Genomic DNA, 22,140 nt, shown 5'->3' with positions numbered 1-22,140 from the left:
TTTTTACTGAAAGACAAGAGAGGGGCAGAAGCCCACTTGGTAATAGGCCATTGCTAACATCTTTTGTCCTTCATATGATGGCGGGTGTAGGCGGCAAAGGGGGAGGGGCCACTGAATGATACTTTTATACTTTAGGAAGCCCTGGCTGACCAGAATAGTATGTTGGCAACCATGTATTTGATTGCATTTTTAAAACTGATAACTGCAATGTTTGAATATGATTATACATATTTAAAGATTGTCAATGTTATAGAATAATTGAGAAAAATATATTTTCATTTGAGGGGGGCACTGATTTTTTTTTCCACTGGAGGGGGCGCAGCATTAAAAAGTTTGAACACCTCTGCTTCAGAGGGTAGGGAGAATGACAAAGCAGTACAGGGGGGGCGCAGAGGCAACATGGGTGGGGTGCGAAAGCAACAGTGGGGTGGGCTGGTGAGGATGCAAAACTAATAAGGAAGTGCGAGAGTGAAAGCAGCACGAGGGTTGGAGGAAGCAACAAAGGAGGGCATTGATGGGGGAATCCATGGGGATAAGCACACAGGTGAGCGCAAAAGGTAGGAGGTGGGGAGAACTGACAGCAGCAAGGAGTGCATGGGGAAAGACGTACACAAGGGAGACAGCTCGAAAAACACATGCACTCTCATGGCGTGCTTCACACAAAAGTAAGAAGTAGTGCTTGAGAAGCAAGCAGTGGAAGTATCGATGGCAGCCAATCAAAGATATTGTAAAGAGGAAATGTTCCGTGGAAGGACCAACACAAGATTGACAAGCTGGAACACAAAGAACAAGCAGGCAGATGAGAGTCAGAAGGAAATCCAACCAAAGGTAAGCAAAGGGCAGGTTCCAAGCCCCTTCATGGCCTTGGTAAGCCACAATCTGCCTCGTAACACACAGCGCACGCGCTGTCTAAAAGACTCGACCTAAAGAGGAGATCACCCTTGACGGAATCATGGAGTGACCGACGTCCTGTTCTCCCATCACAGCCAACAGGAATACACAGTATATGTTATGATTACCTCTCTTGTTTGTCCAAAATGTCTTTAACACGTTTACCGCGGCGGACATTCCGCCGTGGTGCGTGCGTTCTACGCAGTGGACAAGGCTGAGTTGGCCATTGGTCTTGCATTGCACCCGGAAGGTAGTGCTCGCGTCGGCACGGAACGGGTTAAGATTGATGGCTCTGTCAGACTTCCTCCCTAAAATGTGCAGAACTGCCTCTATAATGCCGAGAAGGCCTCTTCTTAACCCAGCAGCCACGTTGGACTTGCACTTTAAGATGTACATTGTGATCTCTGAGAAGGAAAGATGAAACGCTACCAATATGGCAGCCATGTTGGACTCCACTTTAGAGTATGATCTGGAATGGCGAAAGGGTCTGTTCCTAAAGCAGACAGTACAGAGGGCTACTTCGAAGACAACAGGATTTACATCATGGCAAACAGTTGATTCTCATGCCCAAAGCTTGGCTCGGAAGCCCCAGTAGAACCTATCCATGTCCGAGGTGCTGAATGCCAAGGCTGTGCAGTCTTGATTCCACCTCAGGCTTCTTCCTTACAGCACCTCACACTCTCTGCCCCTCTATCTCACTCTTTAAGGTGCTTTGTCTTTCTTGTTTTATGTTGCTGTTTTTATATCTTTCTCATCCTCTGATGAGGATAAATAAGCGCCGGTCCCCTAAAATGATGGCCAGGACCCCCACCGGCTCAAGTTAAGCACTGGTCTGGAGTTGTCCATCCTTGAGGTTCAGAGATCGGAGGACTTTGGGGTCAGAGGACCTGAGGATGGTGTTGTCCGTGGTGATCATGGAGGGGGGGGGGGGACGGGGGGGGACTTTGAATACTTTGTTTTGGTTCTATGGAATAATACATGTTGCGCCTTCTTTTGAGCATCAATTGTGGACTCTTCAGCTTTAGATCTTCCTGTCACTTCCAGGCAGTCTCCCTAAACCCATGGCCCAGGTTTCGTAACTTCCAGATATTGGCTTGGGTGTCAAAATTGACTCGGGTTCGAAGGCGCCTTTACCTTTGTCATCCACCTGGACCCGGCTCCATGCACTAGGGCACAAGTGACTGCGAGGGATGCTGATGAGGAGGTGTCTACACCCCACAGAGCCACAGAACAGAGGACCAAGTGATGCAAGCCCTGTTTGACGCCATCACGAGTTGACCCTCACGCACGTGGGCTACAGAACCACTGGCTTCACGCACTGTCAGGACCAGGGCGTCTGCTACACTTAATATTTGGGGAGAAAATTATTTAAAAAAGACTCTGAGTACTTACCATGGGGTGCAGGACTGAACGTTTAAAAAAATGAATTACAGTTATATTTTGTGAGGGAATTATGAACGTACACGATATGGGTTCCCGTGAAAAAGGGCCTCAAAATGGAGGGTGTATGTATCTAATTTATTAATTTGTCAATACTTGCTTGTAATTAATGTAAGACTTTCCAACTTCTAGTGAGTATGTTGTCCAAACAAGTCAGTCTAGAGTTTCTTTGGAGCCATTTCTTAAATTATATGCAAAGAATGGTCACATTAAAGGATTGAATGTGTAATATTCTCATATTAAATGATTCTGGTCTAATTACAAATTCTTTCACTGCCATTGTAGGGTTTCTGTCTTATCTATATGACTTTTTGTAGTAATAATTGTGAACTTCAAATTGTAACTGTAAAGTTTGATAACAGATATCTTTTCTTTATGCATGACTGTGGATACTTTATAGTATAAAAATCTTTCTTTTTTGTCGTTTAAGCCTTGAGAAAGTATCAGGAGTCGCGAAACACGTGTTGGATAGCGTTTTCAATGTTTTCTACTTGAGATGATTTAATTGTTTTGACGACATCATTACTTTGACTTTCTTCCTATGTGCTGTATCCGACAATGAATGAATTACACTTTGGTTAGTTTATAATAGGATATGTATTAACAATCTTGCATGCTGATTGATAATACATTTACTTCACGCATTCGAATACTTCCCTTGGGTGTCTCCTTCTGTTTTATGTATTTGACACTTCTGATCACAGTGGGGACTATCATTTTGGGGTGCACCTTTATGCTGGACAGATCATCCCTTTCATTTGACCAGGTAAGTTGTTAGATATAATTGGACATAACATACATGACTCACGCGCACACATGCTTACGTTTTCGTGGTTGATGTGTTTGAGCAGTCGCAGCTCACGGTACGCCCTCTTGGCGTGGATCACGGACTGGAAGGGTCGGTACAGCTTCTTGATGGCGACCTTCTCCCCCGTCGCCTGGTCCCTGGCCGAGCTGCATGGAAGGTACACATATGTAAGGCATGGGAGCAGGAAGGATGCACTGTTACTGTCACATCATCCACTCCCTTATAAACACATCCACCCTCTCCTCAAACCCATGAATTTGGTTGTCATGTTCTCATTATGCCTCATTTCCTCCTTACATTCTGTGTTTGTCATATGTGGCGCTGCATACACCTCTGCCCATCTTCGTTAATTACCGGATATATGACTTTAGTTTTCATGCGACACATCGAATGCCATTACAACACAGTCGTTACAATGACCGAGTTGTTACATCGCATACGATTACATCCCAAGTCGTTACAACGACTTGCTGTAGAGGGCACGCTGGACCTAGGAATAGTATAATTTACTATTCCTACTCCAGTTTGTGCAACAGTAGGGAAGGTGTTGCACTGTAAATCCAACACCTTCTGCCCCCTACAGCAAGTCGCTGTAACGACTTGCTATGTAATCGTATGCGATGTAACAACGCAGTTGTTGTAACGACCGCATTGTAATGGCATGGGATGTATCGCATTTGAATTAAACTATATCTCCCTTAATGAATTTATGACGCTGCGTCTGCCTGGCTGTCATTTTCTAGTCACCATGGTCAGTTTATATTTCTATCATCCCCAAATTTCCACTCACTCCCCCGCTGATGCCACGCCCTTTCCTCTTACTTCTCCCTCCATATACTATTCCTCTGGGTTATGTAAAGCTGACCCATGGCCCTGTGTGGGCGGTACCCACTATATCAAAGATTAAATAAATACAAATATTTAGACTTCACCACCTAATCGAGCCCTGAATGGAAGATACGTGGGTGCAGAATCCTCCTATGGTGCACTTGCTTTTCTTAAGCCAGAGAGATTCCAACCAGGTGCTTTAAGAATTTTATAACAATGTTTAACAGACGTTCTCCCACTGGGAGAGCCGACAATATGGCGGGAAGCCGGGGGACATCCAAGGGACCGGGGCGTGGTCGCCCCTGCTCCCAATGGTAGGGTCAGTGGCAATTGGGCCAGGTCAGGCGCTGACCTGGAAGCATTAAAGTGCTTCTGGGGCAATGCGGCTAAATCCCGCCCCTATTTAAAGGGCGTCATGGCCGCAAGCGGCCCTCTTGGTTCCTGCTCGCGGGCGAAGAGGACACAGTTGCTTCGTCCCCTGGGACACTCACCCCTCATCAACAACTGCACACTGGTAATGGGCCCCCTCCCAGACCATCGCCCTGCCTGGAGCCACACAGGCTGGAGAGCTTTTCTTTACAACTGAGGTTCATCAGGACATGAAAATATGGGAATAATTTTTGAAGAATTTCAATGGGACGGTGGTAAGGCCAAGCCCTGCCAAGACCAATTAGGAGTTTGGTCTCTTTACAGATGCCGCAGGCAGCAGAGGCTTTGGGGCCATTTTAGGGACAGCTTGTTGCGCACAACGATGAACAGGCGACTGGGTCGAATCTGAACTGGTTGTGAACATTGGTTACCTTGGGCTCTTTCCCACTTTGGTGCCCCTCACGATATGGCCAGAACAGTTCTGCAACCAATTCTTGTCAGATAACATGACGGTGGTGGAGTGCATTAACCAACTAGCTGCCAAGTGTAAAATATTGTTGAGCTTATTGAAGGAGATCGTACTGCTCTGTTTGAGACTAAATGTTGTCTTCAGATCTAAACATGTGCCTGGTGTATTGAACAATGCAGCGGATGCTTTATCTCGTTTTAAGATGCAGGTTTTCAGGGATCACCACCGGGAAGCAGCGGAGCTCCCATCACTGTTCCAGGAGGAACAATGGCAGCTTGGCACCCCAGTCTACCAGACCTTGTGGCGGCCAGTTTAGCACCCAGGACAAGGCATGCCTGTGAGGGGGCGTATTGTGCAAATCACAGGTTCCAGGAAGTACAAGGAGTGGGGGATGGTTTTCACCTGAGTCAGTAGCCTCATTCCTGGGTATCTGAGAGAGGAAGGGAGACTAGAGTCCTATGCCAAGTGACATATTGTGGCAATCTCATTTTTGCAAAGATGCTGGGTTTCACAGATGGGACGAGGGACTCCTGGTACAAAGGGCACTGAAGGGCCCGCAGTGCTTATAGGGAGCAGACAAGACTCCAGGCGTCCCATAGAATACAGCATAACTGGAAAATATCATGGCAAGTCTTGGCAAGGTATGTAGTTCAACCAATAAAGTTAGCTTTTTAGGGCAGCGTTTTCCCTGGCATTTTATGGGGCATTGAGTGTGAGCGAGCTGGTAGCGAAGACCAAAAATATATGAGAGGTGGTCTGCAGCGAACGGACATTCAATAGCCAAAGGCCCCATGGAGGTCACCATTACCTATTCTAAGACTGACTAAGTGGGCAGGGAAGATCACATATTTCTCCACCGAGCCCCAGGGAATGACTGTGGTCCGTCGGGGAATCTCGAAGCCTTTATGGCCACCGGGTGCAAGGGACGTTAGGCCCTCTTTTGGAAAATGAGGGTGGATTGCCAGTCACCAGGGGGCATATTTACATGGGCTTTATCTCTGCTTTTTGACTTAAAAAGCCAAAAAAGCGAAGATAAAACTATCACCCTATTTACAAGAGGGTGCTAACATGCATAATCGCATGTTAGCACCCTTTTTCCCAGTGCCTCCCTTTGCATCTCTAATGAGATGCAAAGTGGGCCTCATTGGGCGTACCCCGGATGGACAACCTTGCAAGTATCGCTGATGTTCACATCGCGATATTTACAAGGCTGCCCCAGCATTTTAGCACACGTTAGTTTTTGGAGAAAACAGCTGTTTTCTCCAAAATCTAAAGTCTGCTAAAATGCAGACTTACCTATCCCTAACATTGGGGTTGAGTATGCTAATGCAACCCTGTGGGTCGTATCAGCAAGGTTATCGTTATTTTGCAGGAAACATCGCTGGAAAACCAGCGATGTTCTCTGCAAAACGGCAATAACCTCGTTCTCTCTGGAATTTTTATCGCCCTGGAGAAACGCGTTGTTAATAATTCGCTACCAGGGCGATAAATTCCAGAGATAGCCTGCGACAATAAAATTGTCGCTAAGCATGGCCAGCGATAATTATCCCTGGCCCCATAGTGTCAATTCGCCAGGGTGCTCAGTAGAGCTCTGGTGTCAGCAGGGTTGGATCTGGCACAATATAGTTCCCATTTATTTTGGATTACCACAGTGACCGCTGCTGTAAGCATGCATTTGGTGGACAAGCAGTTCAAAGGATGGGCGGATTGCAACAAGTGCTATGTGAGACTGAACATGCTGTGAATGTCCTGTTTCTTTTTGTGTCATTTTCCCATTCCTTCCCATATTCCCTTGTCACCACAGGTGGAGGAGATTTTAAAAGGATACAGCCACTGGATACGTCATTGCCTCCGGTCTTCACGGGAGCAAGAGGCGTTAGAGATGTGCCACACATATGTGAGGCGCGCAAAGGGTTTTTATTCAGCAGGTGACTACGCATCACGAGCAAGGAAAGATGGATACCAGCTGCTTTTCTGCAGACAAGGGGGGCCACGCTTGGCTCACTGGAGAACTGCTGTGGACAAAATGGGTGATAATTGTGCATCTAGGTCGAAGAGGTCGGCGAGACTGGTTTGAGTTGAATGTCTCTGAAATGTGTTGTCTCTCAAAGAAGTTCCAGGAGGCCATACTTGTCTGGTCCAATATTGTCCAGAGGTTGAGTTGGAAACCTAGTAGGTCGGTCAGATTAAGTAACGAGCCAGTGAAACTTTTGTACCGAAAGGTGGGTAAGTTGTTCAGAACAGCTCGTTTGTCAGCCATACCACATGGGCGCATCAAAGATGAGTGTTTTTTATCACAGGATAGAGTACACCTGCCAAAAGAAGGTAATGCGATGTGTCTGGAAAAGGTGCTGGCCTGGCCAGGCCAATGTGCACCAGGAGTGGGGGCCAGCTAGTCGGTAAACTATGCTGGCTTGTGGCGGGTGAGGTCAAGATTGGGGAAATCACTTCCTGTCCCTTTAGGGCATCCTTTTTATTTTTCCATATTGAGCATCAGCTTCCTTGGACCCTCCCAATTCTTTATTGATCTTGTTGTGACCTCTACAATAAACAGTGCAGAATACACATAAATGTCACAATGATAAACAAAATAAAGTAAGTATGGGGCAAAAATCCGTTCCGCTCTTGAAATTTGCGGATTTTCGGCAATTTCGCGATCCGGGAATCTCGCAAAATTGCGGCAAAATTCACAAATTCGCTCGCTGGCGGATTTTATTTTTTTGATGGCAAGCTCACTCAAGGGACCAAAGTTACCGGCACACACGGTCACTGGAGGCAAATCTTCTGGCCCTTTACGCAGCTGCAGTGTAGGAAAAGCACTATACATTTACCCAACGAGCTAGCACTTACTGATTAGCCAGTAGAAAGTATTCCAGTTGAGTAGGGGTATTGCACAAAACTGTGGCATCTTTGAGGATAAATATGCAGGGCAGGATTCATTCTGGCACGAGGCTCCTGTCACAAAAATTAAATCTCGACAGGAAGCACTTACAGATATAGCAGGTGCCCGAGTTGAAGCTCAAATTCAGTAACGTTTTAATCAGCCCAAAACATTAGTGAGCACGGTCGAGGCTGGGCAAGTGTGCTTTAACCCCATATCTGCCATCGAAAATGAGCTGTAATACTCGAGGGAGGTCTTTGCATCCCTGAGTTTCTCGAGCGCAATCCCCGTGTAGTTCCTGTGACCAGGAGGCTGCTTTCTCCTCACCTGCTGCCCTGCTCGCTCTCTGACCCTTTATACACAAGAGGCATGTTGACACGCATAAAAGCCCTGCCCGATTGGCCCCGCACCACACACTAGCGGTATCAAACGTCTTCCCGCCCTTTCCCAAGTATGATGGACAGCTCACTCAAGGGACCTCGGCGCCTTTTGGCGCGGTGGCAAAGTTACAGGCGCACATGGTCAGTGGAGACAAATCATCTGGCCCTTTACGCAGCTGCAGTGTAGGAAAAGCACTATACATTTACCCAATGAGGTAGCACTTACTGGATTAGCAGTAGAAAGTACTCCAGTGCAAATCGCCCAAAAATTCACAAGTTCGTGGTAAAATCCGCGAATTCGCTGATTGTTTTGCGATTTCGCAGACCGCAGATCCGCAAAATTCGCCCATACTTTTTTTAAAAAATTTTATATATATTTTTATTAATTATAACACAAGAGTAAAAATATACATATCGGGCATCATTCGGAGGAACATATCGTAATGGTGGACGGGCAAATGAATTAGGAAAATACACAACAATTATAGGCATCCGAAAGACATCAATAGCCGCGTAGGGCAGAGGTGAAACAATACGTTACAGCTAACCTAAGCAAACATCAGCGAGTCCCGCCCACTCAGAATACAGGATATGAAGACCAGACACTCGATACCCAAATATGAGAATAAAAATCAGGAGAATACGCCACATCTCTTGTGAAGAAGGGAAAAGGGAAAAAGAAAGGTCATAGAACAAAAAAAAGGAAAAATAACAAACCCCCCACCCTGCACCCCTGCGGATGGCTACGACCTAACCTACTAGCAGCGTGCCTGTCGCCCACTAAACTAACCCCAAGGAAGGGAAAAGATGGAGGAGGGAATGTCGTAAAAGCAAACACACCCCCGGTCTCCCGTATCCCCCGCCAGCAGTGACCACCCCGAGACATAATCGAACCAACATTTAGCAAAATATACAAACCAATCGGGGGAGTATAACAAAGCACCACCCAACTCCCAGCACAGTACATGTGACAATCCCGGCATTGAGTCAAGCCATATTATCAAGTCCAAGCTCTCAAGTTCAACCCTGACCTGTACGGTATTTCGGGAGAGTCTCTTTCACTCGAACCACCATCACAAAGGAAAAGGCGGAACGTTCATTAAAGTCCACATCAGTGTTGCAGGATCGACAAAAGGAGAGAAAGTCACAATAGCCCCAAAACGAGTGAGGGAATGTGTCCAGAAATAGCAAATCTCCCCAACAGTCACTTTGGAATTTGTCACAGCACAGAAGACTGTCCATATCTGTACGAGGCGGCAGCAGGATCGAGCAGGGAACGATAGCGACAATCACGGGCTCACTGAGTGTGAATTGGGGGCCGACAAAGCACATTGAATCCAGGTTCTGCCCGGGGACCTCGATCTCTGGCGTACATTGCACCGCTGGTACCACAGATGTATTAGGACTAAATGGAGAGTCGTGTGCCGGTCCCAAGAGACTGTCCACTTGCACGATCAGTGTCCGGAATACAGCGGTGGATTGTGAATGGAGCGCCTCAATGGCGGCCATGACGGCCTGTAGCGATGGGGTACTTTCCGTCCGCCCCATCTCCTCTCACGAAGAGGCAGAGCAGGATTCGAACCCCGGAGGCCGGCTTCTCCGGGGTAACAGGCCACGTAAATCCGATGACAGTAATGGGCGCACTTCGTCGTGCCAGATCGACACCTTCGCCGGCAGCGAGGGCCCCGGCCCGTCAACCCCGGAAGGGGCAGGGTCTCAGGGCGTCGGACCCCCGAACACAGCAACCGGTGCGGTACGCTGTTGTCTCCACGGTGTAGACCGCTCACAAAGTCAGCATCAAACAAGCAGTTTACGATGCACTCCAGGGGACCGGGCTCAGTCCAGGTCCAGCGGCCGTTGTTGATCAACTCCAACCCGGATAGGCCAGAAATCGAGGCCCCGGCTTCCACACGATGTTAGGCCGAGAATGGGAACACGGCGTATCTTTGACATCCAACAAGATAAAAAGCTCGGGATTACACCTTTAGAAGCAGGAACACTTCACGAACCCGGGAGACCGGTGCGAATTCAGGATTGAGAACAGGATATACGAGTTGCTGGCGGAGGTCGACGGAGCCTGGAGCTTACGCGGCCATCTTGGTTGCTGGCGTAGCTCCTCCCTCAATTCGCCCATACTTGAAATAAACCACAACAACACACTGTGAACCATAGCCTGGAAAAACATATGGGCAGTGCTGTGTAAAAGGAAGCATATACATTGTTTACAACTCGGTGTGTGAGCAGAGAGGCTGCTCTCCAAACACAAGCTCATTCATACATCTGCAAGAAACTTGTCAATGCAGCTGTGGGGTGGGGGGAGTAGGGAGAAAGCAGGGATGGAAGGACGGATAGATTTAGAGCAGGATGGGGTAGTATGGATGTCGAGATGAATGGATAGATGGAAAGATGAATGGATATAGAGAAGGATGGATGTGGAGATGAATGGATATAGAGAAGGATGGATGGAAAGATATATGGATATAGAGAAGGATGGACGAGGAAATTAATGGATATAGAAAAGGATGGACGGGGAGATGAATGGATACAGAGAAGGATGGATGAGTAGATGAATGGGTTTAAAGAAGGATGGACGAGGAGATGAATGGATATGTAGAAGGATGGATGGAAATATGAATGGATACAGAGAAGGAAGGATGGACGAGATGAATGGATATAGAGAAGGATTGACAGGGAGATGAACTGATATAGAGAACGATGGACGAGGAGATGAGTGGATATAGATGAGGATGGAAAGGGAGATGAATGGATATAGAGAAGGATGGATGAGGAGATGAATGGATATAGAAAAGGATGGACGACAAGATGAATGGATATTGAAAAGGATGGACGGGGCAATGAATGGATGTAGAGAAGGATCGACGAGGAGGTGAATGGATATAGAGAAGGATGGACGGGGAGATGAATGGGTATAGAGAAGGATGGACGAGATGAATTGATATATTGAAGGATGGACGAGCAGATGAATGGCTATAGAGAAGGATGGATGAGGAGATGAATGGATATAGAGAAGGATGGACGAGCAGATGAGTGGATATAGAGAAGGATGGACGAGATGAATTGATATAGAGAAGGATGTACGACTAGATGAAGGGAAATAGAAAATGGACGATGAGATGAATGGATGGATGGGGAGATGAATGGATATAAAGAAGGATGGATGAGGAGATGAATGGATGGATGGGGAGATGAATGGATATAAAGAAGGATGGACGAGGAGATGAATGGATATAGAGAAGGATGGACGACAAGATGAATGGATATAGAAAAGGATGGACAATGAGATGAATGGATGGATGGGGAGATGAATAGTTATAAAGAAGGATGGACGAGGAGATGAATGGATATAGAGAAGGATGGATGACAAGATGAATGGATATAGAAAAGGATGGACGACGAGATGAATGGATATGGAAAAGGATGGATGACGAGATGAATGGATATAGGTAAGGATGAACGGGGCAATGAATGGATATAGAGAAGGATGGATAGGGAGATGAATGGTTATAGAGAAGGATGGATGAGGAGACAAATAGATATAGAAAAGGATGGATAGGGAGAAGAATGGATATAGAGAAGGATGGATGAGGAGACAAATGGATATAGAAAAGGATGGATGAGTAGATGAATGGATATGAAGAAGGATGGACGAGGAGATAAATGGATAGAGAGAAGAATGGATGGAAAGATGAATGGATATAGAGAAGGAAGAATAGATGAGATGAATGGATATAGAGAAGGATTGACAGGGAGATGAACGGATATAGAGAAGGATGGACGAGGAGATTAGTGGATATAGATGAGGATGAACGGGGAGATGAATGGATATAGAGACTGATGGATGAGGAGAAGAATGGATATAGAGAAGGATGGACGAGCAGATGAATGGATATAGAGAAGGATGGACGAGGAGTTGAATGGATATAGAGAAGATGGACGAGCAGATGAATGGATATAGAGAAGGATGGACGAGCAGATGAGTGGATATAGAGAAGGATGGATGAGGAGATGAATGGATATAGAAAAGGATGGATGAGGAGACAAATGGATATAGAGAAGGATGGACGGGGAGATGAATGGATATAGAGAAGGATGGATGGATAGATGAATGGATACAGAGAAGGATGGATGGAAAGATGAATGGATATAGAGAAGGATGGACGAGATGAATGGATATAGAGAAGGATTGACAGGGAGATGAATGGATATAGAGAAGAATGGATGAGGAGATGAGTGGATATAGATAAGGATGGACGGGGAGATGAATGGATATAGAGAAGGATGGATGAGGAGATGAATGGATACAGAGAAGGATGGATGAGGAGTTAAATGGATATAGAGAAGGATGGACGAGCAGATGAATGGATATAGAGAAGGATGGACGAGCAGATGAGTGGATATAGAGAAAGATGGATGAGGAGATGAATGGATATAGAAAAGGATGGATGAGGAGACAAATGGATAGAGAGAAGGATGGACGGGGGGGATGAATGGATATAGAGAAGGATGGATGGATAGATGAATGGATACAGAGAAGGATGGATGGAAAGATGAATAGATCTAGAGAAGGATGGACGAGATGAATGGTTATATAGAGAAGGATTGACAGGGAGATGAATGGATATAGAGAAGGATGGATGAGGAGATGAGTGGATATAGATAAGGATGGACGGGGAGATGGATGGATATAGAAAAGGATGGATGAGGAGGCAAATGGATATAGAAAAGGATGGACGGGGAGATGAATGGATATAGAGAAGGATGGGTGAGGAGATGAATAGATATAGAGAAGGATGGATGAGGAGATGAATGGATATAGAGAAGGATGGAGAGAAGGATGGATGGAAAGATGAATGGATTTATAGAAGGATGGATGACAAGATCAATGGATATAGAAAAGGATGGATGAGGAGACAAATGGATATAGAGAAGAATGGATGAGTAGATCAATGGATATTGAGAAGGATGGATGAGATGAATTAATATAGAGAAGGATGGACGACAAGATGAATGGATATAGAAAATGGACGACGAGATGAATAGATGGATGGGGAGATGAATGGATGAGGAGATGAATGGATATAGAGAAGGATTGATGACAAGATGAATGGATATAGAAAAGGATGGACGACGAGATGAATGGGTGGAGGGGGAGATGAATAGATATAAAGAAGGATGGACGAGGAGATGAATGGATATAGAAAAGGATGGACGAGGAGATGAATGGATATAGAGAAGGATGGACGGGGAGATGAATGGATATAGAGAAGGATGGATGAGGAGACAAATGGATATAGAGAAGGATGGATGATTAGATGAATGGATATAGAGAAGGATGGACAAGATTAATTGAAATAGAGAAGGATGGATGAGCAGATGAGTGGATATAGAGAAGGATGGATGAGGAGATGAATGGATATAGAGAAGGATAGATAGGGAGATGAACGGATATAGAGAAGGATTGACAGGGAGATGAATGGATATTGAGAAGGATGGATGAGGAGATGAGTGGTTATAGGGAAGGATGGATAGGGAGATGAATGGATATAGAGAAGGATGGACGGGAGATGAATGGATATAGAGAAGGATGGACGAGGAGATGAGTGGATATAGAGAAAGAGGGATAAGGAAATGAATGGATATAGAGAAGGATGGACGAGGAGATGAATGGATATAGAGAAGGATGGACGAGGAGATGAATGGATATTGAAAAGGATGGACGGGGCAATGAATGGATATACAGAAGGATGGACGAGGAGATGAATGGATATAGAGAAGGATGGAAGGGGAGATTAATGGGTATAGAGAAGGATGGATGAGGAGACAAATGGATATAGAAAAGGATAGATGAGTAGATGAATGGATATAGAGAAGGATGGACGAGATGAATTGATATAGAGAAGGATGGACGAGCAGATGGGTGGATATAGAGAAGGGTGGACGAGGAGATGAATGGATATAGAGAAGGATAGATGGGGAGATGAATGGATATAGAGAAGGATTGACAGGGAGATGAATGGATATTGAGAAGGATGGACGAGGAGATGAGTGGATATAGAAAAGGATGGATGGGGAGATGAATGGATATAGAGAAGGATGGACGGGAGATGAATGGATATAAAGAATGATCGACGGGAGATGAATGGATATAGAGAAGGATGGACGAGGAGATGAGTGGATATAGAGAAAGAGGGATAAGGAAATGAATGGATATAGAGAAGGATGGACGAGGAGATGAATGGATATAGAGAAGGGTGCACGAGGAGATGTGTGGATATAGAGAAGGATTGATGGGTAGATGAATGGATATTGAGAAGGATGGACGAGTAGATGAATGGATATAGAGAATGATTGACGGGGAGATTAATGGATTTTGAAAAGGATGAATAAGGAGATGAATGGATCACCCAATGATGTAGGATGGTGAGGAGAGGCCCTCACATAGAGCAACAGCAAAAGGGGGCCTTCCCGGGACTCCGCCTGAGAAGCTTTGTTCCTCTACCAAGGCGTGTATGGGAGTAGAGCTCGGCCAACCAGTACTACAGAGTAGGCGCATCTTCCAAAACTATCTCGCTTTTTGCATGGGTAAATCTGAGTGACTTGTGGTATTATAACTTGGGGCGGTGAATCTCCCCCTGCCCGTCTGGCTGTCTCTGGTATTTCGTGGGATACCTCCGCTGCAGTCACGCAGTCTGTCCCCAGGGTATTATAGCACCGCTGACAGGCAGTGTCACAGGTGCGCCGACCTCTGCTTTGCTAAGGTCTGATCCTTCCGTGTACTGTTGTGCATCTCTTGGGGAAGACCAAGCAGATGCCTTGGACACCTAGAGCATATCATGCTGAAAGCTTCAGTGGTGGTCTCATCCTCTTAGGATCACTCCAAGCACAGTTATGGGCAAAAATACAATCCCAACCAAAGGCCCTGCAAAGCATTATGGGACGAGATTAGCAGTGGGCAGTGAATATTATAGTATCCAATATCAAAATATTCCTCAAGGGGCAGCAGCTCTGCGCTGAGCTGAGAGCTACTACTATAAATTCTACAAAGAACTACAGTTCAACTAGTCGTTGCTAGGTGTCCCTGAAGTCAAATGCTTTTGCATTTGACTCAAGAGGGACACCTAGTATCGACTAGTGGAACTGCAGCTTCATGAAAGGGTTTCAATGCTTTTACATTTGACTCGTGAGGGACACCTAGTAATGACTAGTGGAACTGTAGCTTGATGTAATAATTTCAATTCTTTTGCATTTGACTCGTGAGGGACACATAGTAATAACAAGTGGAACTGCAGCTTCATGAAAGGGTTTCAATACTTTTGGAAAGGGGGGATGCTCAGCCCCCCCGCACGTATGGTGGGGCGCCGGCCCCCTCACCTCCTACCTTCCACTCTCGGTGGTGGGGCGTGCCCCTCCACCGCGTCGTGATGACGCGGTGAGCGCGCCCCACCACCGATAGGTGCTGGCTCCCGCTTTGACCCAGAAGCAAATCTAATTGCTACCGGGTCAAAGGGGGGGAGCCAGAGGGGTTAAAAGGCCAGGGGACCGTGGGAGGCACCCTCTTGTTCCCGCGCTCCCACCAGGATTTCCCCCTCGCCTCATCGAGGCTCTAGTGGAATTTAAATGTTAAAAGGGCGCAGTTAATAGGAACAGGGTTTCTTGGTGATATGGTAATTTAGGTCTACAACCTTTACACCGCGGTCAAAACACCGCGGTGCCATTACGACGCGTCTTTTACAACGCAAGTTGTTACCACTACTTGCGCTGGAGGGCGCTCTAGACTAATGAATAGTAGATTTACTATTCCAACACCTTCCCTACTGTACGTAGGCTGGAGTTGGAATAGTAAATCTTACTATTCCTAAGTCCAGCACCCTACAGCGCAAGTCGTGGTAACGACTTGCGTTGTAAAAGATGCGTTGTGATGTACCGCGATCATTTTGATCGCGTTGTAACATCGTACATCCGGTAATTTATGCTGGCGTTGTTGCACTGTTGCTCAGGAAAGAAGTGCTGGGATTCAGCTGCAAGGTGGCAATTTCTTTTAAGTGCGACAGCACTGACAGTACTGTATGCTAACTTTCTTTTCATCGTAGGCCATCACTGAGGGGCACTACGGACTGAACCAACGGAGAGTGGCACGGCGGACAATGCTATCAGAGGACACAGGCAGGCCTGCATTTCACTGCTTCTGTTGGGCCGCCGGGCTAGAGTGCGTTGGGGTGCGCTCGTCCAACACCCAGGCTAGCTGGTGTGTCGCGGTCACAGTTGAGTGGTGCTAACGGCAAGTATGTGTACCTCCAACTAAGTAAAGGTAAAAGCCAGGCAGGCCCTGGTGGGTGCAGGAAAACATTGTGCTCATAGGTTGGGCATAAGTGTAGGTGGCTTACCTGTTGCAAGGCAGGAGAAGGATGGATAGTGGACGAGGCGCTAAGCGTTCCCGCATTGGGCATATGCTGCAGGGCATGATGCGCAAGATGACAGCAATGGACAGAAGATGGGGGTAAGTAGACCAGATAGGTAGGAGCATGGCGGAGCTCAGGCAGAAGCTTGATGATCAGGCTGGGCCAGCTGGGAGACCCAAATGGGTAATAGTGCCCCCTCAGCCCAGGGGGGATTTGGATGCATTGCCCAAGCGGGTCAGGACCAAGAGTGTTAGCGGTCGGGTCCCCAAGCCACAGGGAGAGGGGGGGTTTCCTGGGGTGGTCCCTGAGGGAGCGCTTACGCCATCTGTGGCTCCCATGCCTACTCCCATAATCCCGACAGGGGTACCGGTAACACCGGCGCCGGCCTTGCCGGTACCAGCACCAAGCATAGTGCCCCAGGTGGTTCCAGCGGTAGTCCTGATGGTACCCGTGTTTAACTCTGCACCTATTCCGGTACCCGGCACGGGATCCCCCATACCAGTTTCAGCACCTCCAGTGGTTGGTCAGGTACCTCCAGAGCTGGCAGCGCAGATAGCGGCTGTACTCCCTTGGCTAGGGATAGGTGGGATGTTACCTTCTTCAGTGGGCACCAAGGAGGTAAGAGAGGACCCCTCTGCAGAGGCCCAAAAAATGGAAGCAAGGATCATGAGTGCTCAGGGTGGCAGGGGGTGCGGGGGGCAAGCATGCCTATTGCTCCACAAGCAACATGTCCGGCAAGCGACTCTGCAAAAGACAAGATTGTTGGAACAACGCCAGTCGCAGAAAGTGGTAAGGAGGTGGCATTACCAGTACTGGGGGAAGGTACAATACCCTCCAGGAGGAAAGATTTTGCCCAACATGTAACACAAGAAGTGAAGGATTTGATCTGGGTGGGTAAATATGTCAATATGTTATCTCTGCTGGTTGATAACAGGGAAATGGAGAATGCTAGGAAGCAGAAGGACTGGATGTTGCCAAGCGAATGGCGGGGCCAAATGGCAAGATTCAGGGTAGAGGAGACATTGATCAATTGGATTAGAGCCTTTTCGGTGTTTATGGCGATTACAGCCGAGCGTTTCCCAAATTTGCAGGCAGAGATGGCATGTTACCAGAGTAGGATTACTACTTTCAGTGAGAAATATGGAGGGGAGGGGTGGAAGGAGTACGACATGACCTTCAGGAAGGCCAAGCATTATCCTGGGACAGGGTGGATTCCATTTCATGGTATGGCCAGTTCATGGCCGGACAACCAGGGAGTGCGGGTCGAAGTTGGAACAAAAGCTACCCCTCCAAACCCCAGCAGCCCTTTCGGCCAGCACAGGGGGGTGACACGGCCACTAAGACAGGGAGCAGTGGTGAGCGAAAAGGGGTGTGCTGGGATTTTAACAAGCGTTCATGCACCAGGGCAAAAGGCACTTGTAAGTTCAAGCATGCATGTTCCATATGTGGCCACCCTTCCCACCCTGAAACAACCTGCCACTCTAAAGGTAACGCCTCTGGAAACAAGGGAAGAAAGAAACAAGATTAAGGGGGGAGGACGGCTGGTAGCTCATTCACCCATTGACGTTCTGGCTATGACTCCTTGGCTGAACAGGCACCCAGACCATGCCTTTGCGAGAATGTTGCAAGAAGGTTTTTTGCAGGGCTTTAGGATCCCAGCGGTGGGATATACCGGGACACCAGAATGTAGGAATCAACTCTCAGTTAGGCACAACCCAGATGTTGTGGCGTCAAAAATTGCTAAAGAGCTGCGCTTGGGTAGGATAGCGGGTCCTTTTAATGACATCCCTGTACCTAATTTTGTTAGCTCGCCCTTCGGCGTGGTCCCAAAGAAGGAGGAGGGTGAGTACAGGCTCATTCATAACCTATCAGCGCCTAGGGGTACCTCTTGAACCGACGCTATAAATGAAGACATTTGTAGTGTTAAGTATGCATCTTTTGACCAGGCAGTGGATATGTTGAGGACTCTCAGACCTGGGGCCTTGCTGGCCAAGTCAGACATTGAATCTGCTTTTCAGCTACTGCCAGTCCATCCCCTAGATCAGAGCCTGCTAGGTTTTGCTTTTCAAGGGAAATTCTATATGGACATGTGTATGCCCATGGGTTGCTCTGTTTCATGCACCTACTTTGAGAAATGTAGTTCCTTTCTGGAATGGGCTTTTAGGCAATCAACAGGACACCACCATGTCATGCATTACCTGGATGACTTTCTCTTTCTGGGATCGGCAGGCTCACAGGAGTGTACGTGGGCATTGCAGGAATTTTGCGTGCTCATGCGGGCTCTTGGGGTCCCGCTGGCACCTGGAAAAACGGTGGGTCTGGCTACCAACTTGGAGTTTTTAGGCATAGAATTGGACTCAGTGGAGGGTTGTTTCAGGTTACCCAAAGACAAAATCACAAAATTTAGAGCAGCTCTCCAGCAATGTTTGGTTAAAGAAAAAGTGACGCTCCAGCAGCTCCAGCAGACTGTGGGACAGTTGAACTTCGCACTAAGAGTAATACCCATGGCACGCCCCTTCTCACACTCAATCTTGCAGGCCATGACGGGCCTGCGGGAGAAACACCATTGCACTAGATTGTCGGCCGAGGTTCACCAGGACATGCGTGTATGGATTGCATTTCTGGAGGATTTTAACAGCAGAGTAGTGTGGTACGGCCCCCCCACTACGTCTGCTGAGTTAGGTCTATGGACTGACGCTGTGGGCAGTGTGGGGTTTGGCGCCATCCTTGGAAACAAGTGGGTGGCCCAACGGTGGCCGGTTTGGTGGGAGGAGAGCGGCTTGACAGCTAACATTGGCTTCTTGGAGCTATTTCCAATCTGGGTTGCATTAACAGTTTGGCCTGATCAGTTGTGTAATCATTCTGCCTACTGAAAGAAAATGTGCTGGTTTGCATGAAACTGAATGTACAGTTTAGGGCCAAACATGTCCCAGGGGTGTTGAATAACGCAGCTGACGCACTTTCTCACTTCAAGATGCAGGTATTCAGGGAATATCTACCATACGCAGAGGCGACGCCTGCACACTTCCCAACAACACTCTGGCAAATTGGTGCCCCCAGCTAGAGAACCTTGTGGCAGCTAGCCTAGCGCCCAGGACCAGAACAGCTTACAAAGAGGCGTTTTTGTCTTATTGCTCTTTGGGACAGGACTGGGCAGAGAAATGGGATCAGGAGGGGAATTTCACTCAGTACATGGATGCATTGCATAAAGAGGGGCGCTCAGCAGCGACAGCTAGCAGACACATGGCGGCCATATCTTTCTTTGCGCAGCTTAAAGGGGCCAAAGATCCCACTAATAGTTTCATCTTTCGGAAGGCACTGAGGGGGTGGCGGCGCCTGCAAGCAACTGCCACAGATTCCAGACAACCGATAGGTTTAGAACGGGTGGCATCATTATTGAAGGCATTATCTGACACCTGTAGTTCATCAGGGGAGGTAATCTTATTCAGAACCGCCTTTTCATTAGCCTTTTATGGGGCATTACGGGTGGGGGAACTGGTGGCTAGCAGCAAGCAGGACATGCTAGGGGGTCTTCGGCTGGAACACACAAAGATACTGGGCGATACGCTGTTGGTGACCATATGTAAATCCAAAACTGATCAGGAGGCCCGGGGGGATAGTGTGGTACTACACCGTGCACGGACTAATCCTTGCTGCCCAGTGTCCCATGTAGAGGCCTTTATCAAACAACGAGCTGGTGCAGCGGAGGGAGCATTGTTAATGCATGCAGATGGTACCCCATTGACCAGGTTTCAGTTCCAAAGAGTGTTATCAATGACAATTGGCAAGGCTGGTCTAAATGCAAAAGATTTTGGGACACATTCTTTCAGGATAGGGGCGGCCAGTGAAGCCACGGCTAGAGGGTTGCATGTGAACATTGTGAAAAGGATTGGGAGATGGTCTTCCAATTGTTACAAGCATTATGTGCAGCTGCACATGTTGTGAGGTGACAAGTAAGTTACGCTGATGCCTGTCTTGTTGTTTGCTTGTATTTCAGTTTCTCGAGCCTGTCACGCAGGGCAGTAACTATCGCCGGATCACCGACACCAAGCATCTTCATCACGGCAGACCCAGGAGCATAGGAAGGAGACACATGTGTTATGGGTGGTTGGTCACTCATTTGTGAAGCGCGTTAAATCTGTTTTCTTTTCAGGCGACTTTAGACAGAGGGCGGGAACAGGGAGGTTTCAAGGTTTCTTTTCGTGGGAGGGGTGAACTTTGCCTGGATCAGTTCGTTTTTTTTTTACAGAATTGCTCGATAGGCACACCCCACCGCCCTCAGTGGTTATCTTAAATGTGAGTGGCAATGATTTGGTAAGGCTGGGCAGGAGGGTCCTGATGGAGTAGATAATATCAGCAGTGAGCTGGTTAGCCAAGATGCGCTGGGGCAGCACCATAGTGTGGTCTCAGATGATCCCTAGGCTGAGATGGAGGGGGGGATTCTGTCAGGGCGTTGAATCACTCGGTAAAGAGGACCAACAACAAGATAGAGAAATTATTCCGGTCACCACAACTGCAGAATATACCACATGGGTGCATCTGTGGGGAACATCTCTTCTTGCAAGATGGGGTCCACCTGACTAGGGCAGGCCACGAGCTGTTTATGGAGAATATTTTGGCATGGCTTGGACGGTTCTAAGTAGGCATGACCTTTCAGGAGAGGAGGATTGGGTGGGGCCAGATAGTCGGGCAACTATGCTGGCCTGTGGCGGGAAGGTCATGATCGGTGAGCAGTCAATTTAAGGTCCTTTGGGGGCGTCACCATTCTTGAATGGGGTCGCCCAGAGGGAGGGGCAAGTGGTCTCTGCTAGAACTCCAGAGGTGTTACATCCGCTTGGTTGGATGGGTGCGGGGGAGGGGGGAGTCACGCTTTCTTTGGGCTGGCTAGCCTCCCTGCACGTGCAATACGACATCATTAAACGGCGCAGAGTGCAAGGGCCCCCCTTTTGGGTAATGGAGTTCATGGAGCGTACGGGGTAAATGGGAGGGGGGAAGTACCCTCTCAGTAAACGGGCCATCTGCGCATGCACACTCACACTGGAGGGCGTAGCTGGTTAATTAGGATCTGACACCGGTTAGCGACCTTGCCGTAGGCCCAAAACTAGGATATCCAGAAAAAGTATGATGTTAGATTTGGTTAGGAAACACGCGGTATTAGACATTTGTTAAGGTTAGCCCTTTGATACCTGTCTACATTGATTGTAATCTAATGTCAACTTTTTTCTGCATAAATGCTTGTTATTGTTATTGTTATTGTTATTTTAATTTTATACCGCGCCTAATCACCTACAGGTCTCTAAGCGCCAGGAAAAGATGGTACAGGACAATAACATAGCGGAATCAGAGCAAAGAACAACACTAAATTATGCCATGCTCAGGCTTCTCCTGAACAATAGCATTTTTAGGCTCTTTCTAAATCTTAAGAGGTTTTGTAAATATTGTTTATTTCAATTTTAGTTTGTTTTCATGTTTTAATAAATACGGCCGAGGATTCGCGAGACCCCCCACCTTCCAAAGAAACTCCTCTCATGTCCAATTGCTTTAATTGTAATTCGTGGTGGTGCCCAAGTCGGGGGAGGGGGTTGGTCGGTAGTCCCTGACCATATGCATTTGACTCGTGAGGGACACCTAGTAACGACTAGTAGAACTGCAGC

General features: G+C 47.4%; 1 protein-coding gene across 1 annotated transcript in view; it reads right to left on the bottom strand.

Annotated features, from left to right (window-relative positions):
- Positions 1-22,140, bottom strand: part of LOC144780825 (mitogen-activated protein kinase 14A-like) — a 142,218-nt gene that overhangs the window by 104,348 nt on the left and 15,730 nt on the right. The window contains exon 2 of the mRNA XM_078659328.1: positions 3,156-3,285. Within this exon, the coding sequence (XP_078515454.1) occupies positions 3,156-3,285 (130 nt within the window). The remainder of the gene's footprint in view (positions 1-3,155; positions 3,286-22,140) is intronic.

Source organism: Lissotriton helveticus, chromosome 9, assembly GCF_964261635.1.
Source record: "Lissotriton helveticus chromosome 9, aLisHel1.1, whole genome shotgun sequence".
Taxonomy (NCBI): domain Eukaryota; kingdom Metazoa; phylum Chordata; class Amphibia; order Caudata; family Salamandridae; genus Lissotriton; species Lissotriton helveticus.
Note: the sequence above shows the minus strand (reverse complement) of the source record. Positions and strands in the feature narration are given on the sequence as shown.